This window comes from Dothidotthia symphoricarpi (genome assembly GCF_010015815.1).
Source record: "Dothidotthia symphoricarpi CBS 119687 unplaced genomic scaffold P153scaffold_9, whole genome shotgun sequence".
Classification (NCBI taxonomy): Eukaryota; Fungi; Ascomycota; class Dothideomycetes; order Pleosporales; family Dothidotthiaceae; genus Dothidotthia; species Dothidotthia symphoricarpi.
Genome location: NW_022985016.1, coordinates 143,681 through 166,814, shown reverse-complemented (window position 1 = coordinate 166,814; position 23,134 = coordinate 143,681). Strand labels below are relative to the sequence as shown.

The window sequence follows — 23,134 nt, the reverse complement described above, 5'->3', positions numbered from 1 at the left end:
GTAAGCGCGATGAATCCCAGCTTACGATCAGGTGCTTCGATCAGACTCCACAGTCAAAATTCGCGCATGGGTTGAAGGTGCTTCTGGAAAAGGACAGTGAGGCATACATCTCTGGATTCTTATGTTGTGACCCAGCAAATCTGGCCAGAGTGCCAAGAACGAAATGCTGATCTGATCACCAGCAGAAGCCACCAGCTTCAACGTAAGGTAGAAGATACGCGTATCCTGACAATGATCTCTCCGCCAATAGAGCAATACCATGCTCGCTAACAATGCTGACAGGGTGATCGAGATCGCTGACAGACGTTGGTCGCATGTCAAGCATAAAAAACCGCCGCAATCTGCATAAGCATGTAGTGACAGGAGCCAGGGCTGGTAAGAGTAAGCGTCCTTCATGCGGGGAATTCCCGAAGCTGTAGGTATACGAAGCTAATCTCCTCAGCCACGATATCTGACGACGACTGCGGTGTGCCTTGTACTAAGTTGAAGTACCTCAGCAATCTCAAGTTAGATACGAGTATACGAGTATACGCGTAATTAACACATTACAGGGTTGGCAAACGAAGCAAAAGAAGCGGTTGATAGAGACAACGTGGTGAATGACAAGGACGTGAAAGAGGATGGCACTAAGAACAGACGAGTAAATCCCAATAGGCAGTGTGGGCTCAATATTCGGACCATGGTTGCGGGCCGTTGATAACCTGTAACAAAACGCAGTGCGAAGATGGCCATTGGGCGGACGACGGTCGCAATACAAACTTCTTGTGGAGCGTACTGAACGTACCCTTATTGGCACAGAAGATGCTAAACCCTAGAGATTAATTAGACCAGTTTGGATTGCCTCGTAAGGACTGCTATGATCGACAATATGGACATACCGACAATATGGACATACCTCGCATGGACTGGCGATCGATTGTACCTTTAACCAATGCCCAACATCTCTATTTTGATTTTTGACCGTTACATGTGCCGTTCGCAAAGCTTATTTCACACATGGGAGAATTTATTTGCCGAATCCAATACAGGTTGATCAGTTGTGGAAGCGTGGGGGGGTTGAGGCCCATGAATGGGCTCGAATCACTTTATTAGTGGTGATTCATAATGATGACGCTGATACCACGATTGTTTTGCCAGAAAGGGTATGTCTAGGTATGACGGGTGATAAGCATAGACGCGCATGCAGTTTAGTCCGCACGACTTTGGGCGTGGAAATGTCAGTTGCCGACAGCCGAAAACTACGATCTGAAAGCTTAGCCGTGACCTATGCGGCCTCATCCTAGAACCCAAACAACGCCACATGTGACTTCTGGCGACCATTGCTATTGTGGATACCCACTACTCGGTGGCATCTTCCACGCATCGCGTTGCTACGTATGTGTGGCTGCTAGATATCAGCCCTAAGTAGTGCCTTTCTGTCAGCTTGCTGCAGGGCGCCAGTCTGTGCACCGTGTTATCAGGCTAGAGTAATCCGACATGGTTGTCGAGCGACGGGGATAGGTATTAAGGTTCCAGCATTTAGCGTCTTAATTTATTACACTACATTACCAAGGTTCTGCGGCCGATGGGCACGGAGCAGTCCGAATGTCCGACAGCTGCTCTGACGTGAAGAGATATAATTCGAAGCTATGGCTCTCGTATCTCGTGTGCAAATTCCACTTCGATTTCGTCCCATAACATCCACTGCCAATCTTCCCTCCTTCGACAAAATTCACACTACCGTTTACCTCGATATCATCAAACAACATTACGACATCACACATAGTCCATCCTATCCCAATGTCGTCGCGTAGATCAAGTTCGATGGAGGCACGAGACAACATAAGGAAACGAGTTTGCAAAGCGTGCGATCGTTGTCGGTTGAAGAAGTCCAAGGTATGTTCGAGTGGAAACGGTAGCCTAGATTTAGTAATCTGACATGATCAGTGTGACGGAGCCAGTCCTTGTAGTCGCTGTAAAGCTGACAATGCGATCTGTGTATTCGGAGAGAGGAAAAAGTCGCAAGACAAGGTGTATCCCAAAGGGTAAGAAGACTCTACTGGGGTATCTGAAGTAACAACTAACCAATGCAGATACGTCGAGATGCTTGAACAACAACAATCACAACTTGTAACTGGTCTCCGGGAACTGTATACTCGACTACAAAGGGGCCAAGGTTGGCCAGGACAGCCACTGCCCGAAAGTTCAAGCGGTCATCCTCTGACACACGATATTCTCGAACGACTCGATCTTCTACAAACCCCGAACGACCACAACAGCGTCCACGAAGGCTTTGAGGAAGACTGTCATCGGATGCAACAGAAACTGCTGGAAGGAGGTGCCACATTCACACATAGGCGAGGGTCTGTGAGCTCTGATTCTGAACATGGCCGCCCTTCCATATCCCCATCGTACAGCGACACCCCGGTAACAACACAATTACTTTTCAGAGACCCTTTCACGCGCAACCATGCCCCTCCAACACCACCGATGAACAGTCCATTTCCAAGGCAGTCTCAGGCAGCATCGCCGATATCTCGCATAAAACAGGAATCGCCCACAACACCTTCGACATTCGTAAACACCAACACACTGGACCCACTGCCACTTTCGCGTGCGACATGGTTGAACGACTCCATCATGATGGACGAGCCAATCGACTTTAGCAAACCCATGTACGGCTTCGAAAACTTCAATTACGATCACGCCGCCATGATTGAGCCAATGGCAATGCATCCCAGCGACCCCATTATGCCTGATTGGAATAGCATGACCGACTTGGACTTCAGCAATTTCATACAAAATCCAGTTGGTGCGTGATTAGCCCGGCCTAATCTCCAGTAACTCCGTGTTTCTTTTTCGAGCGTTTAAGCGTTTTGCATCTTGTACATACCTACGGCGTCTGTACCAAGTACTGGCAATCGGCGTTACTGTTTGGGAATCGATCTCCTCTTTTTTCACCGGATACCATGGTCAGGGATTGAGGGTTTTTCGCTATGACGCGAAGACTGTACTGATAGGCATCCCGCATCGGAGCGGTTCCGGGGTCTCACATCACACCGCAGGAAACTGGCCGAGAAAGGTCAGCAGAACGATATGAACGTCTAGAGGATTTGATAGATAAATAAAAGAAGATTAACTCAATCAAGATGTTGTTACTTCCACGTGTTTGTACCGCTCTTATGGTGATCTGTTCGTGGATTTACGGCCACATGTTCCCACATGACTCAATCATGCGGAACCTCGGCGAGGAGGAGTACCCGACTACACCTGTCCTAACAACGACATCCATCCATCATCAAGAGAAACGTCCATCTATGTTAGGCATTCCACGCGCTCTTGACGGAATTCATACGCAATATCTCCATGTGGTCTCACGTGAATTGTATTGACGCTAAGAACCGGAAGAATTGACATGATCAGCCATTAGGCTAATAAACATAGAATCTCCTCACGAACAACATTCAATTCTTTCTCGTCTCTCATACTTGACAAATTGCTTTCCTGACTGTGTTAGGGAATTACTTTGGAAAACAGCGTTGCACAGATAATCATGTAAGTCTGTGAATCTTTCATTACGTAGACATTAGCCCCGCACTTGTGCAGACCTTAGTATATCGATGCCTACCACAACCCAACTCAAGCATCGTGAAGCTTGGCGACAAGAGATGCAGTCACTTGGTGTACAGAATGGCTTAGTCTGTACGCTCAGCTGATCATAATTTACAGAGTTAATAACCTTGAGTCCATCACAAGAGCAACCCATCAGACTTGCCAACATGTCTTCAGCCAAAGCCTTTACGTTCCTTCCGCTAGGCGCCATCATCCAGACTTTCAAAGTCAACGGCGTGAACATCGTGCAGGGGTTTCCCACAGCAGAATTGTACAAGCAGTTCAACTCCCCATATTTCGGCGAGACAATTGGCCGCATCGCAAATCGGGTTGCGGAGGGTAAGATCAACGATCTGAATGGAAAATCGTGTCAGTTACCGATCAACAACGGGCCAAATTCGTTGCACGGTGGGTTCAATGGCTGGGGTAAACGGGTGTTTGAAGGCCCTTCTACTGTGGAGCGTAATGGTAAAGAGGCCACTTTGTTCAAGTACGTCAGTGTAGACGGCGAAGAAGGCTACCCAGGTACTGTAGAGGTCCGAGTTTGGTATGTGCAAGATAAAGAGCAAGTAGATGGTGTTCAGCATGAGGTCTTGCACATAGAGTATGAAGCGGAATTGGTCGGTGACGAGGCCAAGGAAACTGCCATCAACATGACCAACCACAGGTAAGTGCCAAAATATGGTAGTGGCATAAAACACCCTAACCATAAACAGTTATTTTAATCTCACTGGAGCAACTACCATTACTGGCACCGAAGTGAACCTGATCACGAACAAATACCAAGTGGTCGACGGAGGCGGCATTCCTACCGGACCAATCGAAGACTACCCCGGCATCAGCCCTAAGACTACTTTCACGTTGGGAGAGGAGAAGCCGGATGTGGACGATTGTTTTGTTGTCAATACCGATCCTAGCAGCATCCCAATCGATACCCGCTCATCACCTCTACAAAAGATAGCATCCTTCTATCACCCAGAGACGAATATTCACCTCGAAATCTCATCTACCGAACCTGGATTCCAGTTCTATACCGGCAAATACATCGACGTGCCCACAGCTGGAGATGTACCAGCCAGAGGAGCTCGATCAGGTTTCTGCGTCGAACCAAGTCGATATGTCAACGCGGTCAATGTTCCTGAATACAGATCTATGGTGATTCTTAAGAAAGGGGAAAAGTATGGAACTAAGATCGTCTACAGAGGGTGGTAACTGTAGGGCGCCAGATGAGAATAGTTTAATGACTTGCTTGGAACATCGTACCTACACCTCTTTGTCTCATCATCGAGATCGTAATGCTACCTTGATACTATCTAAGGTCAAAGTTGTCGCTATCTTGATTGCACAGCCTCAGCTCATCTGCCGTGCTCTCACTCCATCGATAGTCATGGAACTATAGAGGTCGTCCCAACGTATTGACTAGCGATGAGCAGGCAGATATAGTGTCCGACATTGTCCCGCTTTGCACATATTCCTAAAATTCTAGATCTCACGATCGCCTCACCTGCAGGCGGTTGTTCAACTATACGTCATGCTACAGCTTACCAAAAACGCACACTACTTTCGCGCCATGCCTTGCGTGCCTAGTTTGGTTGTTCAAGCGGAGTCATTGAGCATTTTGTTAGAAGCCTCAATGCAACCTCATGCATTGGCCCACGCCGTTTCTGCGCAGACCTCGCGCAGACAAGTCTACCGAACAGAATGCCTGACCACTCAATATTGCAGTTACCTAACGAAGCAAGCGGTCAATTTCGGCAACTGAACTGCACATTTAGCCCGAACTGCCTGTTATGTGCGGAATAGCTTCCGATCCTAGCATGGCACTTCAAGAACCGCATCTCCACTGTTCGCGATTCGTGAACAAGCCTGCATATGAGCATGGCGTTGCGGTTGCATGCTGCCAATGATGCTCTCCCTCCCGTCCCCTGATGATCAACGTTTTGGTACCAGAGTGTTGGTAAGGCCCTTGTCATACCTTGACAGTCGAAGTCTGTCTTCCCACCCACTGACCCAACTGTACTACCAAATCATACTCCACTACCAGTTCTCCGTTTCAGACACTTTCTCAAGCGAGTCATGGCCCGAGGACGTACTTCCAAATGTATTTCCATAATTCTGACAGCCACACCTCGACAGCGCCAACATCCAGACGGGTTCAATCGCCGATACCTCAACGTCTACTCAATCAATTGCCGTATCATTTCCCAATGCACGATGTCGCTCAATGCGGAAGCATCACATAAATTCTATGCCATTCGTGTGGCTCAGGGCGCTGTACAAATTTCAAGCCATGCTTTTCGACTAAGGAATCAAGCTCCAAGACTGCTGCCAAGTTTTTATCAGATCGCGCTCGGATGATGCCGAACACACCGGTATTGAGTAACGATTGTTTTCAAAATCGCAAAAAAACATCCCCACGCTACCCAACTCAAATTGAAGCGCAAGGCACAGCAACCAACCACGACCTCGTGTAACCCAGACACTTTTACACACTACGGACAACACACGCTATCAGTCTTTGACGTACCCTCGCAACCAGCCACGATGACACGGTAGCAGAATCGCGCCCCCAGCCTTGTTTCTAAAACAGGTCGTTGACCTGACCTTATCTAGCAAGTGTGCATGCGATCTGTGTTTTTACCTTCCACGTCGATCTCCCGACATTCTTCGGGTGCGCTGAGTGGGTCGCACATCCCTGACCACCTCACAAGCTCGTGACGTCAGTAAGGATAGATCGTACACTCGACTTCGTGATTTGATGCAAAGTGTAGATTTCAAAGCACTGGATTAATGAGTAAGGACAGCGTGCTGCAAGGGGTAGATAAGTTGATAGGCTGAATAGCCGATCGCGGATATTTGACCGGCAACTTCATAGGTGTTGTGATTCGGGGATTGAGGTTGGGTTCCCCTTGTTAGAATGTTTTCCAATTCTTGAAGTTGTCTTGAGATTCTTTAATACGAGAGAAGCAATTAGCTTGAGGAAAGGGTTGAACCTCATATTCCTAGCTCTGTCTCGTTCAATCCTCTCGTTCAACTCTCTTGTCCCATCAGTCATCGTCAAGATTCTTTCCTCAATTTTCATCACATTTGATTTCAGAATTTCGAGTATACATTACGGAAGCCACGCGTTACAAGTGCTGAGCGATGAGATGTGGCTACTGGGAAGTGGTCAATGGCACCAAGGCAAATTTGGTCCCAGATTCCGCTCACACTTTTGGCGTTGGTCCAATATCACCGAGTCTAGATCATGTTCTTTTACCAGATGACTAACCCGATAAAGGCAGTGTGACAGACCTCCAGTCTCCTTCTGCAGTAGTTTGTCACGGTTCAAAGGAGTCAACTGAAGTGACTTGAAGTGTGACGTCAGCTTAGTCGACTCGACCATACCATTCATACCAAACGCCGAATCGTGGGGAGTGAAACATACGACCTAGGCTCTTTTGAGTTTGAGAATCAAAGAACGGACGACGAAGCCCCGCGTTTACCTCGTATATCTTTCTAAGCAGGAGCTTTGTCTCTACCAGCGCTGATACCAATTCTTTGGTTCAGACAATGTCGGCACGCGCATATTCATTGTGAGTCTCTACTAGCTCTACATATTCGGTCCGCATCTCTAGTCCTTCACGAATGGGTGGCGCAAGTTCTGTGTTCCGGTATAGTATCTTTGCCTTGTGCTGTGCCTTTTGTGACAACTCATACATTAGAGATAGTGCACAACGCACGTTTTCCCACAACGTCAAACTCACTGTATACGAGACCTGTACCGCGATCCACGTGTCCGAGCATCGACGGACGGAACTTCAGGCGCCAAGAAGAGTCTCGTATCAACCATGTGCTAAGCGCGCGGCGCGAAGTACCATCAATGCACTCAACGCACAACAGACATTACAGACTAGGCTGTCGTTCTAAGTAGCTATTGCTCTACAAAATCGAATCTCGCACCACGTGTAAAGGGCAACAAACAAGACTGCGCTACGGGAGTTGATATGGATTCGCGAAAGCCAAGAATCTTGGGCGACTACAATCAAACCCCCCACGTATCAGTCATGATGTTTATCGGCCATGAAGCTGCACACCGGAGATTGCCACAACAGGCCCTCCACATCCCCAGGGCAAGATGTCAAGGCCGGCGGATGAGAAAAGCGCATATCTCATAACGCTGAAAGTCAAGCTACGGAGATTGACGTGTCCCACAGAACGAGACAATAATCGCCCTACGTGTTCATCAGCGTGCAGCATCAATTTCCAAACTAATACCTCGATGGAACAACATCAATTTGAAAAGAAATAGGGCAGAGACAAACAAAGACAACCAAACTTTCTAAGTTGATAGTTGTATGCATATTTATGGAAGAAACGAATTTTGTCTACATCAAAGCATGTTTGGTGTCAAATCGGGCTGATACCCTCCTATGAGTCATAAGAGGCCACTTACATACTGATACAAGTGAAGATTTTACTCATAACAACCGTGTGAGAAACCAATATTACAACGTGACATACTCCTCCTTTTGGCCTCTCAATTCTGCACCCTCCCAACAGAAGACATTTTACAAAGGTCATCAACGTCTGAATCCTGCATCTTCCCATCACGAGTTCGATGCAGTCAGAAACTCCTATTCACAAAACACCAGCACATCCCCAATTCAAGCAAAGCCCACCCAACTCAAGCTTTCCCATCTTCCGACCCTTCTCCAAAAACACTCGTTGGAGAAGAACGCATTCCACACATTCACCACGTCTCCGTAAGAGCACCTCTACCCATGTACTCTGCACATCTCAATCTCGAGTGTCTATGAGGAAAAGGACATCCCGGTTACCTCCCACCTCCTATCTACAACTCGATGTGTGGACTTGCACAACCTGCTCATATGACTATACCTCGACTAGTAATCATGTCTTCAACATCAATTTACCGTGTTACTTTTACTAATTGAACCATTTTTTTTTCACGATTCCAGAATCTTCAATTTATTGACGTCTAACTTCATGCATCTCTTCACGATATACCATGATAACTCCAATGTCTTGCTCTCCTCATTTCCAGGCCTCCACAACACCTCCAATTTCACGTCTCTTCCTCACAGTGTCGAACAATATTCCCATACAATGACTGCATAGCGCATCACATCTTCATCACATTACCGCCACAATGCACCACCCTTACAACCACAGCGTCTCACACACCACAACAAAGCACACACACACACGACAACGTGTTAGATAGTCAGATCTTTGTATTAGCTATCTACGACTAGAGAGCTATTTATGTGACTACATGAATTTCGATTACTTCCTAGTATTCATGATGTCGTTAGAATCTGAAACGCCAGATATAATCACCCATAATTGTCCTACCACAAACCAACTGCTGAGAAAGAAAAGTGCAGCGGCATCCGAGAACCTCCAAGAGATAGACGTGATTCCAGAAAAGCGCCTAGGACTGCTGGGAACTCTGAGGTGTTTGGTGGAAAAGAAAGGGAAACCATGGGAGGCATGATGTGCTAAACTATACAGTCGCCGTCGACTCCTTGCGGCGCGACGAGATGCTGCGAATCAAATCACCACCCTTGTGCCACCAGCGACGGCAAAGAGCGAGAAGACGGTGTTGATGGTACTTCGCTGCGGGCATGCCCTCTGCTTCACGGTACGTGTGGCGATTGGTGGCCGTAAAGTTATGAGCCTCGTCCTGGATCGACGTCGCTGAGCCGTGGCTTGGGATTACATTGACGTTGAGAGTGCTGTAGTCAGGTGCACGTGCGGAGGAGAAGCGTTTGCGGAGCTTGAACTTGCTTTTGCGTGTAGTGGTGAGCTCGGCCTCGTCGTCAGACGTGTCAGAAGCCGACAAGTGATCGCGGAAGATGGCAGTTGGCGGTGTCAGCGCAGACGTGGGGTAGCGTTCACCCGCCGCGTGACTGACATCACTGTTGCAACCGAAGAGACTGAAGCGGTGAGCCTGACGAGTTTGAGCGTCGAAGCCAGACGTAGGACCGAAAGGCGACGCGGTTGGAGTGTGTGTTGACGTAAATGTTGCCGTCGATGCGTCTGATAGCGTATTGCGTAAGTGTGATGGGCCAGGGCGAGGCGAGTGCCTAATTGCCGTCGGCAGTGGAAGTGAGATGTCGACTGAGGGGATGGAGGAGGTAGCCCACGGGTAGTTTTTGTCCGAATTCCACGGACGCGTATCTGTTGTAGTGGGCGTCGAGACAAAGGACCTCAGAGATCTCCTCATAGACAACGTGGACTCCACCGAGGCACGTAGATCATGATAGCCGCCAACAGAGACCGAACGAGGGCGCAGAACAGCAGAAGACGGAACTGCAAGCTCGGCCACTGGGGTTATGGGGCGTGTGGGGGTGAGAACGAGGTTGTTGTCGCCGTTCACCCTCTTGTCTTCACCGGTGCCAAGTTTCGCCGCGCCGTCACCGTGGCTACCAGGGCTTCCGTTCTCCTTCTCCCTACCCGTAAGTTCTTCATAGAGTGCATCCTCAATGACGACCATGTTAGGAGAGCCAGGCATAGGTCGAAGTCGAGCAGACGAGCGTTTCTGTACCGGTACGCCTACTTCGTGGATCTCCTCCAACGCATGCTCCATGATGATCTCCTCTGCAGGGAACTCAGGCGCCTCGCCAGTCTTGTAGTATTCCCTCAGCGAAGGCATGATCTCCGAGATGCGCTGTGTAAGACCTCCCACTGACGGAATAGTCAACTGATCAATCTCTGCCTTGAACTTCAAGTCCTCGGGCGAGTAGGGTCGCTTCAAGGTAAACATGTCCTTGATCGTGGTGTGGTGTACCTCCCCTCCAGGCTTTTGAACCACGGACATCCGATATTTCTCACGCATCCCCTCAGCCGACGCAGGTCGCTGCTCGTCTACCTCCAACAAATCGACCCGGAGCCCGCCCATGGAGCGCGAGCCACGCAGGTCCAGCGCCTCGTTGCACCTCTCGAACAAGTCCATCTGGCTGAAGTTCATCGAAGGTAAGCCGCCATCCGGGCCGGCACCACTACGGCGATGGGAGCCCACGGAAGACTTCCTCGAGAACAGGAATCCATCCTCGACGGATGCGCGCACGCCAGGCAGAGCCCCAGATGGCACGCCGAACGGGAAGCGAAAGTTCGAGTTCTTCAAATTACTTGCACTAGTATTAAGGCTTGAGTCCTCATGCGACTCTTCTTTGAGGTCAGGAAGATAGTGCGGCGGACCGGGATATCTAAACGTGGACAACCTCAGGTCAGTCGTGGTCTCATCCTGAGCATCCGATAGAGGTAGGTGAGGTGCGCTGGCACTAGCAGAGGGAATGTTGAGGGATCCGCGACCATGCCAGACAAGATGCGTCGTAGTCTGGCTGTCTCGGCGGTCCTGCTCTGGGGATATCGGCACACCAGTAGGAGAAGACTGCACACGGGGCCGTAAAGAGCTATCTTGGGGAGAATAGACGGATGAAGCCTCTGGGACACCGGACACAGGACTGCTGAAAGAGTGCTGATGCATCACAGGTGTCGGACTGACATCGGAGACATTAGCCGAATTGCGAGGCTTGAGGAAAACCGGAGAAGCCTTCTGCTTTCCAGCGATCGCCTCTTGTTTGGTCAATACCTTCTCTGGCGTCTTGATCACTTCCAGAGATAACTGCGAGGGTGAGCCGAAGTCGGTGGACTTGAGCGTCGCCTGCGAGAGTTCACCAGACCTGGGGGTATCACTGCCCTCGCACTTGGTCACGTCGTCCTCCTTGATGAGCTTGCGTCCCTTAGCGAAGTTCGCAGGCATGAATCGACGCATCAAGTATGCTGCCACATCCTTGGAACGTTGTGCTTCCTTCGATGAACTGGACTCGCGCGGTGGCACAGAAGGCGGTTGCTGCGTGGCGCTCAGAGTCGACGATGAAGCTGACATTGACACTGAACTCTGATTCATGCTGGGTCTGGAACTGGTGCGGAACTTACCACCCGCAATAGAGAAGCTCGACTCACGCGGCGGAACGTGTGGCTTGCGAATCACGGCAGGAGCAGGACTCGACAGCGGCATCTCAGAGAAGGGTCGCCTGCCAGGGGTATCCAAAGTCGACAAGCTGGATGTCGGCAGCCTTGATGGCGGCAGAGACACCGCACGGGTTGGCGTTGCGAGGTCCTTGAACGTCTTGGACGGAACGGAGTCTGATTTCTTCATTGAAACCTCCCGCTCTGTCGAGACATCTGTGCATGACTTGAATGACTTGGCGTCTTGTTCTCTGGACCTTCGCTCGGGCGACAACGGCTCTGGCACATCTGTACACGACTTGAACGACTGTTCATCTGAAGGCTTCTGAACATGTTTGCTCCTCCTCGAATCTCCATGCTCATCAGGAGGGGCAGGTGCATCATGACCCGGCACGACGTCCTCCTCTTGCTTCAACTCGGTGTGCTGGTAGCCGCCTATCAAGTCAGACATGCCGTCCTCGGTGCTTGCGCCAGGCCCAGATAGTGAATCTGGCGCACCCTCATCCTCAGGAGAAGGTCCGGTATCAAGACCAGTACCGGTGGCCATGGGAATGGAGTATCGGACAGCAAATTCGAGCGTTGATGAGTTCATAATACTCGATCCAGCTTGAGACAGGATGCTGTGGCGATGGTCCTTGGAATCTTCAGGAAGCAGGGACGAGTTGCTCGACTCATCATTCCCAGAGCCAGTCACAGCCCCATCGTGGCCAAGAGGAGCACTACCACCATCATCCCCGACGGCAGGTGATTTGTTAGATGCTTCGATATCCGTCGTAGAGGCTGGCTCCAGTGCCTGCAGAATCAAGTCCCTGGTGATACGTCGAGCGACAGGGGAAGCAGGAAGTTCCACAATGCCCGGGACTTCTGAACACACGGGGTCAACAATATCCTCAATCCTTGGGACACGGCCGGGCGAGAGTGGTTCGACTAGTCCTCGCTCTTCGTGTATCGTCTTGATGCGTTGAGTGAGACCAGTAGGAATTGGATCCACCTCAGGCTCAGTGAACTCCTCGCGCTCAAACTGTTCGCTGTAGTCGTAGTACAACGGTCCGCTCATCAGGTTCTCTTTCACGACGCCAGTCACAGTGTCAATGGTCATCCGATTGTTAGTCGGGTTGATGAGGACTCCCATGGACAAACCACCCTTGGGTGTCGGCGGCGACGGCGCGTCAGATGAAGGCGTATCAGAGTCTGTACGCAAGTTCGTGTAGCCACTGGAGAAGGAGCTCTTCGCAGACCTGTGAGCCAAGCGAGCATTCTCTACAGCCATGTGGTGATGGAACAACGGCGGCACGGGAGGAATATCACCACGCGGCGCATTGTAGAAGGCTTGCGGATGGTTGCGGCTTGGACGGCGAGACATGTTAGGCATCCTCTCCTGACGACCAAGGCTGGTGTCGGACGGAATTCTCGGTCGCACCTGGCCTGGGTGATAGGGCTGTCCCTGACCTGGGTTGTATGGCTGTCTCTGGCCAGGATGATGTGATTGTCCCCGGCTACCATAAGGCCCATGGAAGCGTCTCGGGTGTACACCAGTCATGTCACTCAAAGCTGGCGACGTTGGGCCATGAGACGGTCTCCTCAGCCTGGACGGATAGTGGTATGGAGAATTTGGTCGCGGGAGGTGATCGTGACCACGAAGACTGCCCAGTGATCGGTTGCTCGACAGCCTGTAGGTTGGCTGCATGGCGTGGGTCATCGACAGTGAGCGACCAGAATCTCTGTCCCGGCTCCTCATGCTGTGCGTTGGGACCAAGGACGGTGATCCAGAAATGTTCATGAGAGTGGGTGAGAGGGTATCGGCGACGTACTGCGGCTCTCGCGTCATCGAGCGGCGTGCAGCTGAAGAAGACGAGGGGTACTGACGATGATGGTGGCTCGCCCTGCTGGAGGTGCCGGACATGGACGACGTGTTTGAGAGTCTGCTCGAAGCGTTCCTCCGGTTTGGAGGACGCGACAGGCTGCCCATGCCAGACATGTCGCCTGTGAGGCCAGCGAGATTGCCCATCTCAGTCGATGTACGGAGCATGGACATGACGCCAGGACCGACAGAGGAGAACAGATCATGTTTGCCCGCGCCGCCAGAATGTTTGTGTGTTGACCGCGACATGGCGGAGAGGTTGGAGGCCCGACTGGTGCGCCCACTGGCACCGCCGTTCGGATCCCGATCGGTGAGCATCGTGCAGTACGAGGCTGCTGTGAGCGTCGACTTGGAGCAGCTGGGAGCAATGTACGGCGAGGGGGTAGTAGTGTAAGGCGCCCGCAAAAGATGTGGATGATATGCAGATGCCCAATACCAGGAGCAAAAGGAGATGCAGACAAGGCAAAGCCTATCCAACTATCAAGCTCCAAACGGTCAAACGAGAGACGACAGCTTTTGCAGACCAACTTCTGCCAAAAAGGAGTGAGCGGTGTTGATGATAGTGAGGCGGGGGTGAAGGAGGAGAGGGAGAGGGAGTGGGGGGGAGATGGTGTTTGTGCCTGCTCCGCCGCTCCTGCTGTGTTGACGAGGTCCAAAAGCACCCACCTCACCACGGCTCTGTCGGCAGCAAGAGCACACACGTATATTTTGCCTGACACGCAAGTACGAAGAGAAGAAAAGACGGCTACATGGCAGCCGTTTGATTCGAAGACACACCTACACCTACTTTTCGCGGATCACAAACGTCCAGAACATGTTTTGCACAACACCAATGCTGTACTGCAGCTTGTACAAGAAATGCCCCACGCATGGTCTTCCACAAGGTGATTGCTTCTACCACAGTCATACACAAAAAGAGCACTTATTCCAAATCTTATCTCACCACGCCATTACATTCAGAAACTTTTACGGAGATATTGAGAAACGAGCCAAAAGTCGAAAGCAAGCAAAGGGGTATACAACCACACACACATAAACGCGCCATGAAAGATAAAGCCGCCTACCAAAACGGGATGATGCAGAAAGAAGAAACACAAAAACGGGTCATCAGTCATAGCCTACAAATCACTCCAAAATAGCGCCCATGGTTTTGCCCCTCTTCTTCTTACTGAACAGCTGCTTGAGCGAAGTCAGACTGCTTCGCCTGGATAACCTTTTACCCCCCGTTTCAGGACTACTAAGAGATGTCGTCGAGCGCTCGGGCGTGTATGTTGGGAGTGCTGTGGTGCTGCTGTTAGAACCGGGACGTACGGACAAGGAGCTGTTAGGTCTGTGGTTGCTGCTGATACTACTACTCGGGAACAGACCAAACTGTGGCTGTGTTTGTGAAGGCGGGGAAAAAGCTGGATGCTGCAAAGGTGAAGCTACAGAGACGCCGGACACGGAGGAGTAGGCCGAGTCTTTGCAGGCCATGACAGGACTACGGTCGCGTTGTTGTTGGGCCCCTGACGGGTGTGTCTGCGCAGGCGTTGATTCCTGGGTGACGATGACTCGTTGGTGGCCGGAGAGCTGGCTCGTGCGACGTGCTGTCTGCGGTGCAGCTCGGCCGCGCTCTTGGACGATGTGCTCGGGCTTCGCAGCATCGTTACGACGCTGCACGCCAATGTTCACGATACTACAAGCAGCAGAGGATGAGGCAGAGTCCTGGCTCCTCTTTGGGGTTCCGGCAACGTCACATCTTCTGGCGTACTCTGCCTGTGTCTGCGGAATAGCCCGTATGGTGGAATGGCGGAGGCCAGAAGGTGCGTCAGAGAGGATTGCACTGCTGTTGGCTGAGGGTGTCATGAAGGGAGGACGCTCGCTTGGGACGGTGGGGAGAGGTTTGTTGTTGGCAAAGTTGCGCATCGAACGTCCGTTGTCGCGAGAATTGGACGAGTTGCGCGACGAGGTGCGCGTCGCCATCTGTACGTGGTCAGCCAGACGTTGGTCGATATGTCAGGGGGGTGCTCACCAAATCTCGTCGACTCGCAGCGCCGCAACGCTTCTCAATCTCGTTGCAGTAGCTGCTCACCTGCACGAGCACGACGCCCAGCTTCTCGATCTTGGCGGCCAGGCTCTGCAGGAACTGCGACCAGCCCCGCGTATTGCCGCGCATGGCCGAGTAGATGCGCGCCACGTCGTCGTTGACGTGGGTCCACTCCTGGCCAATGTCGAGCAGGTAGGCGTCCAGGGTCTGGACGGCGTCGCGGAAGGTGCTCATGTCGACCAGGTAGTCGTCGATCAGCGTCGACATGCGCGTCATGGTGCGCTCGATGGTGACGTTGCCGTCGAGCAGCTGGGCGCGGTAGTTGGGGTCCTCGAGCAGGCGGTCGAACTCGTTGACGTGCTCCATGGGCACCTGCAGGCACTTGCGGCGGAACAGCATGTCCTTGAGGCTGGCGTCCATGTCGTCGTTGGCGCGCTGCAGGAAGCAGTCGAGCTCGTTGACGTGCTTGAGCAGGATGTCGGCGACGTCGGCAATGGACTTTTCGAGGTGCTGGTGCAGCAGGTGCACGCCGAAGACGATCTGCGCCGTCGTCTTGAGCAGCGGGTGGAAGCGGCCGCGGGGGTGGTGTCGCCAGTGGCAGGCGTACGTCGGGTTCCAGGCCAGCTCCTTTGCATCGTCGTCGCGGCACAGCAGCTGCTGGCGGGCCTTGATGCTCTTGTTGGGCACGGCCAGGGGCACGAAGCCCGTCTGGCCCGTTGCGTCCTGCATCGATTCCTCAAAAGCAGCCTGCATGTCGGCCAGCGGGTGGATGGGGGAGGTCGTCATAGCTAGCGAGCCCGTCAGGGGCGTCGCTGCCGAGTCTCTGAGGGAAGGTGTCGAGGCCGGCGGAGGTGGCTCAAGGACATGGCGCGGAGACTGGCTATGTACGGGCGTTGGACTATCAGGGCGGCGGCGGGAGGAAGCGCAAGAAGCAACGCTCAGCCAACGTCAGACCAGCTCCGTCCAGGCAGCTCCTCCATCCAGTCAAGCCAGCGCCATGCACTCAGCCAGTCCCGTCGGCCAGTCGACCAGTCCAGTCGGCTTCAGCGGGCGGGAGAGCTGCGCTGCATGGCCAGACGCGGACAAGCGCGGTGCCGGCCCGACCTTCCTAGTGCCGCCAGCCTCGCCGGTGACGGTGGGGAAGGAAGGAGCTCGAGCAGGCTCGGTGCAGCAACGAGAGCCGTGCAGAGACGTTTGTCGCCCTCGACCCGACCCTGCCGCCGCCGTCGCATGCAGATATAGATAGAGGCAGAGACAGAGACAGCGAGGCGACCTGCACAGCACTCGCTTACATAAGAAGAAGAAGAGGAAGAGAACAGGACGCCGCACCATGGACGCTGCAGCACCCTCCTCGACTGACGAGGCCGACGTGGACCCGCTCGTCGCGCAGACGGCCAGGAAGATTGCCGACGCCATCAACGACTTCAAGCGCGAGCTCGACAAGCGCGACGGCACCTGGGCCAACGCCCACGGCGCCCTGCAGCTCGAGCTGAGCGACACGCACACGTGGGAGCTGGCCATTGTGCCCGACGACGACGGCGACGAGTACCCCATCACCGTCCACGCCACCCTCAAGACGCCGCGCCCCGCCAACGGCCATGTCCCCGCCCCGTCCCCGCCAAGCACCTTCAAGCCCACGCGACGCGCCTCGGACGCAGACCTCGAGCGCGATCTCGTCTCGCGCAAGAAGCGCAAGCTCGACAGCAACGCCGACTCGTCCAGCAAGCGCCAGCGCACCGACGACGGCGGCGACGACGAGGACATGATGCCGCTCATCACCAAGGAGGACCTCGACGACCTGCTCGGCAAGCTGCGCGAGGACATACAGGAAGACACCAGCGAGTGCGTCAATCACGTGCAGCGCCTGCTGCGCCGCTTCAAGGAGGAGTGGCACGACAAGGCAAAGTGGGAGTTTGAGCAGGCGCAGACACGCAGCTACCCCCAGCACCGCGACTCGCTCGCCAGCAACGCCTCCTTCCCCGCGCCCACGGCCGACCGCGACGACCCCGCCGCGCCCACGCCCGAGTTTGTGCGTCGCGAGGCCAAGCTCCTCTCGACGCAGATCAGGTGGGTCGAGGACTGCCGTCGCGTCGCCGCCGACATCCACGACAAGCGCGAGGAGACGTGGCGCACCTCGTCGGCCGGCTTCCACGACCGCCAGCGCCAGGACCGCGAGCACTTCCAGAACAGGCTGCTGCACGACTCGGGCCTGCACACCCAGACACTCAACCAGATCCTGAACGAGGTCAAGGCGATTGGCCTGTATGCCCAGAGCATGAAGTGGGAGACGCCCACCAGCCACCTCGCCTACCCCTCGCCCGCCGTCCCGACTCCGCCAGTCTTCCCCACACAGCCTCCGATCGCCCCAGCGCCCATGCAAGCACAAGCGCAAATAGGGAGAGGTGGGGGCAGGGCGTCAGCACCCAAGTATGCCACTCACCCCAGTCAGCGGTGACTGCCCAGGTGGAAGTGAGGTTATTTTGGACTGAGTCTTGACATCTATCCTGTTCATGGGTCTTGACACTCTCTTAATCATGAATCTTGACACGCTATTTGGCCTGCGCGTCTGCTCTACCACCCCCGCCAGCGCACCCACACGTCCACAACCACATCACCCTTACCCTCGTCAGAATCAACAACGAGGTACCACCCAAATCCAGCGCCGGCCACACAAGCATGGTTTGGCCAGATCGTCACCCTGTCGCCAATCGCCAGCGGGTTCATCTTCTCCCTCTCGCCCTCCCAAGTCAAGATGCCGTGCTCCTGGCTGATTCTCCCCACAATCCACCCCGTCTTGTCGCCACTCTCATCGTACACCGACCCTGTCCCACTATTACCCATCGCGCCCGTGACAATGCCCCATCCAGGATAGCTCTTACACGGCTCGCGACCCATTGCCAGCGACCCAGCCGACACCAGCGCCTCGGGCTTTGCGCGCTCGTCGTACACGCTCGTCACCTCCATGAGCATCCGAATCGCAATGTTTTCCTTGGACAGTCCCCCGATGCCCGCCGCTGGTCGCGCATGCGTAGCCACCTGCTGGCAGTCCAACAACGGATACACACCCGCATGCAACTCAACAACATGCTTTTCTTTCAGTCTCCCCAACACCTCCTGGAACTCTTTGACCCGCGGCGACCCGCTCGAAAGCATGTTCTGCGCCGCTGTCGCAGTTGGCGTGGCCCCAACGCTCAACACTAGTTTCCCAGTATACGACGCAGGAACTACTCGACACGCTGCTTCCAGCCCAACCAACTCCTCAATCAGCCCCTCTGCCGCGTTGTCCTCGGAGTTGCCTGCATACGAGTGTCCAAAGTGCGAGTAGAACCCGCGGAACTCAGCTCCCACTCGCTCGACGATGGTTTCCACGAGCGCGGGGAGCCGCGGCGATGAAGTCGTAATCCCCGCGCGGTGATACCCCGTATCGATCTTGACAAACACGCCGATCTGCACCCCACTCTCCTTGACTTTGTCATGGAACGCGACAAACGCATCCCGGTTATCGACTATCACATTGACGGACCCCGGCGCCAGCGTACGCGCGAGATCCACCAGTCGCGGGACAGCCGATGGGGAAACAGGCACGCCGTAGAGAATCTAGATAAACAATAAATAACTCATCAATGAAATAATCGTACAAAGTCAGAGAGAAGGGGCGACGTACACTGCTCTCCCTCCCCACACCCTGACACTCCCTCACATAGTCTGCTAACTGCTCGCCCCCCATCACCGTCGACACGATGAAATTCGCCGGTTGGGATGGGGCAGCGCTGACTTGCAGTTTGGATAGTTCGAGCGTCTGTCCCTGTTAGCTACCTCCCCATTTCAGCCTTTACATGACAAGACAAGACATGACATGACATGCAAAGTGATACGGCGTACCTTGTGGCTCTTAACGTGCGCGCGGAATCCTACTCCCAGGTCGCTGCAGACACGTAGCATGGCCTCGCAGTGCCGTTTTATCAGCGCGCGGTCGAGTATGATGGCTGGGGTGGGCACATCGTTTGTGTTTTTGTGTAGGAACTGAGTGAGGAGGGGGGCGTGCGGGGCGAGGGGGTAGAGTGCCATTTTTGCTTTTGCTTTGGTTATTTGAGGAAGGGATGGGGGATTGATGGGATGTGATGGTGAGGTTGAGGTTGAGGTTGAGGTTGAGTCATAGATGGATAGCGAAGTCGGACGCGCGGAAAGATTGTGGAGAGGAGGGCCGATGAGATGCTTGATTTGGTTAGGGCGTGAACTTGTGGCTTCTCGTATATTTTTATGTATGTGAAGTGTTTGGTAAATACAGATTCGCTACACAGGATAAACCGATCATGATGCAAAGTCAAGTCCGCTATCTTGAGCATATAAAAGTGATACCCAGCAACTCCCCGCCAGCCCTGTGATGACAACTTGTGGCAACGGCCGAACACGAAAAACACCTACACCGAAGGAGTCGGCCACACGCTGCTTAACCGCCTCCGTCTCGTCAACACACTCCCGGGACTGATACTTCGATTCGCGGCTCCAGCAGCAGCAGCACCTGCGAAACTGTTCTCCAGAATCGCATCCTCGAGATCATCCTCCTCCTCGATCTGGTAAACGATAGCCTGTGGCGGCTCGTCTTGAAATACAGCTCGGAGATCCTCATGCGGACTCATCTTGCTCCATGCCCAAAAGCCGCCGTCGAACAACCATTTTGAGCGCTTGGTGGGCCCGGGGCCGCTCAGACTGCGGCGTCGAACGGGTTTCCAGAGGGCTTTGCGCTCGTGATACGCGATGAAGAGGAGGATTGGGGCGTTGAGAATGCGAACAGCTGTGATGTTGATCTTGTGGAACCAGCGTGGCGTGAGCAGAAACTTTAGCGGAAGGAGGACCACGAACGCGAGAAGGTTGAAGGGCGGACGATAGGCGAAGAGCGAGTCGGACTTTACGCCTTCAAAGGTCATGACTGCGCGGCGGAATTGCACTTCTGCTGTAGCATCCACGGCGATTTTGGAGAAAGTGTTTGAGAGAATCGAGACGAGGACAGTCAGGAACAACGTGTTGCCTATGAAGGCGTAAATGACCATTAGAGTAGGGCCAAGAATCTCGTGAAACTTGGGCGCTTCGTCAATGCCAGTGCCGTCAAGACCAAACCAGATCCAGAGCATCCACTTGGAAATTGTGATTACGTTGGGGGAATCTTCGGACCCCACGTGAGGATTGCTCATGCTGAGCCACTTCAGCGCGAGGAGGAAGCCGCCAAAGCACCAGAACGCGATGAGACTCAAGGCCGTGAACTCCTTGACCATGGCTCTCAATGCGATGAAGAGCATGTTCTCAGGCATCAGATTGAATGCGATACGTGGGAAGAGTATCGGTGCAGCGACAGCGAGGACGTCCAGCGCCTGCCTGCCCGTCTCGTCAACCCCAATCACCCAGCCGTGGATTCGCATGCTGAAGTAGATGATGAAGATACCGGCGAAAGTGACGTCTAGAAACGCCCAGAGTTCTTGCGTATGAACTTCCCAACCGTGTTCCAGGCATGACGCCAATTCATCCAACACCCATCCTGCGCCATAGAGCATGAACACAATCTCTGCGTTGGTAAGGGTGTGGTCTTGACGTCTGTGCATACACCAACAGTACGATGCAAGGAGTAACATGAACTGTACGACTTCGATAACATTGCGCGTCCGGGGCACCATGAGACGGTATTGGTTCAGCAACGGAGCCTTGCGAGGATCGTACAAGGCTATCGCCTTGTGTTTGTAGTGATCAGGAATGATATCGATAAACGTGGTTGGGGTGTAGACAATGCGTCCGCGGTACACAGCGTCAATGACCTTTTGGGAGGCCGAGCTGCTGAGCAGTACCTTACTTTCAGACACGATGGCGACCTCCAAAGCCGTCAATTTGCCATCGTAGTCGCCTTGTCCTTGATACTCCGATGGCAAATGTCTCTGTGGACAGCGTTCTTCGGGAGCGCCTTGGAAGGGCTGAAACGGTGCGACAAGGATCTGCGCCAGGAGCAGGAGTCCTGCTTTGCCGGTACTTTCTTCATCGTGTCGTCGCAGAACCTTCATTGCCACTAGCTCACAGAGATTGGCACGAGTAAGATCCACCGTTTGATGGTGTTGCTGGAATTGCTGTTCACGCAGGAATTGCATACGGTTGACCAGAAGACAGTACACTGATCCATGTGAGTAGTGCGATCTTCTTCAAACACTATCAACTTACCTATGGAAATGTCGTCTTCATCATAAAGTCTGTCAACAAGTGGTTTGACGATCAGAACATTCATTCGAGGTTCCCTCAGCTGTTCAACAGTATATGGATCTTCGATGACGGCCAAGAGGAGTCTTCGTATCCTGTGGAGAGTCAGATCCTGTGACTGATGCAACGCTGCTGTTGGCAATGGCTGCGTAGAGACCGAAGTGCGCCACAATCCTAGGCATACTCGAAAACGTCTTCCCAAGACACTGTCCTTTGCCACTGAAATACTATGCGTACTCACCGATGGATGTTGTAGTACACCTTCAATCCCGAATGCTGATACGGAGCAAACACCTCTCGAGGTCCCACGGGCTCGCCTCCCCCATTGAAGCATCCATCAGCACCCGCATTGACATCATCTGGCATCAAGGTCTCCTGCTCTTCACGGCTTTTCGCCGAGCGCAAGGCATCGCTCAGAGTCCGATGACTTTCGGTCAGATGGGGTCGTTTCAGATGGTTCCTAAACTCCACATGTCTGGATGACTTGCGCGGTGGTAAGGGTTTGCGTTTTGGGGAAACGTCGTCGCCATTACTCTGTGCGGCAGTGCTGTCGACGCTGTCTTGACTGTCGACGCCTGAGCTTAACCTCGGTCGTGGGAATGTGCCATAGGCTGAACTGCCATTGGGCTTCAAGCCTGGGTTCGAGGTTGGACCGGACATGTGAGACTCGCGGTCTCGTAAAAGTCGGGATGAGCCGTTTTGATACGTGTAGTGGACTATGCAAATGAAGCCGTTCCTGGATGATCCTGACGTAAGATGACGAAAAGTCTGCTACGAGATTCTGGTCGCGAGGAAGTATGAAAAAGTCGAGAAAGCAAACACTATACACCCCAGTTCAACACCCGCGATAATAAAAGCAATTGGCAGTGACACGTGGGTGCAATTGAGTCGCCACGAGTTGCAAGTGGTTTCGTTGAAGACTCTTGGCCTGGTATCGATAAGGCGGATGCAATCTGCAGCGCGCTAACCAAGCGCGCTAACCACCAGCGGCATGACACCTCATTTGCCTCCCAGTGCTGCAATTTGGTGCAACCGACACGTCATGTGTTCGACGTGGAAGCCCTGGACTTGAGGCATGACTTGCATACGGCTGTAACGACGGAAACAACGCGGTTACTCTCGTAACGAAATCTGACTGGATTTGATCGCTCTTAGACACAATTGGCCTTAGACTTTATTGACCCTCGATACGCACTGCATGATCGTTCGGTAGTGGTTTTCATGTCGAACTCCATTACATGTACAATATGGCACAACACCGAGTTGAAGGCCAATGATGGTGAGTACCTGAAGAGAGCATCGCATAATCTCTTCCCGTCGATATCCCATGATGCAGGTACCGAATAGCATCCTGTCGCGTCAGTTTGAAGCTCTGCCTCTTGAGGCAAGAATGCTGTACCTGACGACGGTACTTTCGCAGCGCACAAGTCATCAGGGAG

General features: G+C 53.2%; 8 protein-coding genes across 8 annotated transcripts; 4 read left to right on the top strand and 4 right to left on the bottom strand.

Annotated features, from left to right (window-relative positions):
* The first annotated feature begins 1,524 nt into the window (after positions 1-1,524).
* P153DRAFT_366246 (uncharacterized protein) lies at positions 1,525-3,040 on the top strand. Its single transcript, XM_033668006.1, has 3 exons — positions 1,525-1,875; positions 1,927-2,024; positions 2,073-3,040. Exons 1-3 carry the CDS (start codon positions 1,780-1,782, stop codon positions 2,797-2,799), a joined length of 921 nt encoding a protein of 306 aa, XP_033524129.1. The 5' UTR covers positions 1,525-1,779; the 3' UTR covers positions 2,800-3,040.
* Positions 3,041-3,758: 718 nt separating this feature from the next.
* P153DRAFT_384973 (galactose mutarotase-like protein) lies at positions 3,759-4,803 on the top strand (the record flags this gene model as incomplete). Its single annotated transcript, XM_033670387.1, has 2 exons — positions 3,759-4,258; positions 4,308-4,803. The coding sequence occupies 2 exons, from the start codon at positions 3,759-3,761 to the stop codon at positions 4,801-4,803; spliced, it is 996 nt and encodes a 331-aa protein (XP_033524128.1).
* Positions 4,804-7,001: 2,198 nt separating this feature from the next.
* Positions 7,002-7,922, top strand: P153DRAFT_366242 (uncharacterized protein). Its single transcript, XM_033668005.1, has one exon. The coding sequence runs from the start codon at positions 7,219-7,221 to the stop codon at positions 7,498-7,500; it is 282 nt and encodes a 93-aa protein (XP_033524127.1). The 5' UTR covers positions 7,002-7,218; the 3' UTR covers positions 7,501-7,922.
* Positions 7,923-8,817: 895 nt separating this feature from the next.
* Positions 8,818-13,990, bottom strand: P153DRAFT_366241 (uncharacterized protein). The gene has a single exon (XM_033668004.1). It carries the CDS (start codon positions 13,748-13,750, stop codon positions 9,101-9,103), a length of 4,650 nt encoding a protein of 1,549 aa, XP_033524126.1. The 5' UTR covers positions 13,751-13,990; the 3' UTR covers positions 8,818-9,100.
* A 194-nt stretch (positions 13,991-14,184) lies between these two features.
* On the bottom strand, positions 14,185-16,673 carry P153DRAFT_396086 (uncharacterized protein). The gene is made up of 2 exons (XM_033671453.1): positions 15,444-16,673; positions 14,185-15,394 (listed from the first exon to the last, which is right to left on the bottom strand). The coding sequence occupies exons 1-2, from the start codon at positions 16,242-16,244 to the stop codon at positions 14,558-14,560; spliced, it is 1,638 nt and encodes a 545-aa protein (XP_033524125.1). The 5' UTR covers positions 16,245-16,673; the 3' UTR covers positions 14,185-14,557.
* A 50-nt stretch (positions 16,674-16,723) lies between these two features.
* Positions 16,724-17,913, top strand: P153DRAFT_338781 (uncharacterized protein; the record flags this gene model as incomplete). The annotated part of the gene is made up of 1 exon (XM_033665805.1): positions 16,724-17,913. Exon 1 carries the CDS (start codon positions 16,789-16,791, stop codon positions 17,911-17,913), a length of 1,125 nt encoding a protein of 374 aa, XP_033524124.1. The 5' UTR covers positions 16,724-16,788.
* On the bottom strand, positions 17,865-19,628 carry P153DRAFT_366238 (uncharacterized protein). The gene is made up of 3 exons (XM_033668003.1): positions 19,341-19,628; positions 19,123-19,257; positions 17,865-19,055 (listed from the first exon to the last, which is right to left on the bottom strand). Exons 1-3 carry the CDS (start codon positions 19,524-19,526, stop codon positions 18,030-18,032), a joined length of 1,347 nt encoding a protein of 448 aa, XP_033524123.1. The 5' UTR covers positions 19,527-19,628; the 3' UTR covers positions 17,865-18,029.
* A 70-nt stretch (positions 19,629-19,698) lies between these two features.
* On the bottom strand, positions 19,699-22,600 carry P153DRAFT_314883 (uncharacterized protein). The gene is made up of 3 exons (XM_033664933.1): positions 21,937-22,600; positions 21,660-21,790; positions 19,699-21,612 (listed from the first exon to the last, which is right to left on the bottom strand). Exons 1-3 carry the CDS (start codon positions 22,353-22,355, stop codon positions 19,880-19,882), a joined length of 2,283 nt encoding a protein of 760 aa, XP_033524122.1. The 5' UTR covers positions 22,356-22,600; the 3' UTR covers positions 19,699-19,879.
* Positions 22,601-23,134: the final 534 nt, after the last annotated feature.

Coding starts and splice junctions, on each gene's coding strand:
- P153DRAFT_396086 (XM_033671453.1), bottom strand. CDS start 16,244: ATGACGACCTCCCCCATCCACCCGCTGGCCGACATGCAGGCTGCTTTT. Junction 15,395..15,443: donor CTGCGAGTCGACGAGATTTG/GTGAGCACCCCC, acceptor GACCACGTACAG/ATGGCGACGCGCACCTCGTC.
- P153DRAFT_314883 (XM_033664933.1), bottom strand. CDS start 22,355: ATGTCCGGTCCAACCTCGAACCCAGGCTTGAAGCCCAATGGCAGTTCA. Junction 21,791..21,936: donor GTGTACTACAACATCCATCG/GTGAGTACGCAT, acceptor GACTCTCCACAG/GATACGAAGACTCCTCTTGG. Junction 21,613..21,659: donor TGAAGACGACATTTCCATAG/GTAAGTTGATAG, acceptor CACATGGATCAG/TGTACTGTCTTCTGGTCAAC.
- P153DRAFT_366238 (XM_033668003.1), bottom strand. CDS start 19,526: ATGGCACTCTACCCCCTCGCCCCGCACGCCCCCCTCCTCACTCAGTTC. Junction 19,258..19,340: donor CGCACGTTAAGAGCCACAAG/GTACGCCGTATC, acceptor TAACAGGGACAG/ACGCTCGAACTATCCAAACT. Junction 19,056..19,122: donor GTGTGGGGAGGGAGAGCAGT/GTACGTCGCCCC, acceptor TTGTTTATCTAG/ATTCTCTACGGCGTGCCTGT.
- P153DRAFT_366241 (XM_033668004.1), bottom strand. CDS start 13,750: ATGCTCACCGATCGGGATCCGAACGGCGGTGCCAGTGGGCGCACCAGT.
- P153DRAFT_366242 (XM_033668005.1), top strand. CDS start 7,219: ATGGGTGGCGCAAGTTCTGTGTTCCGGTATAGTATCTTTGCCTTGTGC.
- P153DRAFT_366246 (XM_033668006.1), top strand. CDS start 1,780: ATGTCGTCGCGTAGATCAAGTTCGATGGAGGCACGAGACAACATAAGG. Junction 1,876..1,926: donor GTCGGTTGAAGAAGTCCAAG/GTATGTTCGAGT, acceptor TGACATGATCAG/TGTGACGGAGCCAGTCCTTG. Junction 2,025..2,072: donor GACAAGGTGTATCCCAAAGG/GTAAGAAGACTC, acceptor TAACCAATGCAG/ATACGTCGAGATGCTTGAAC.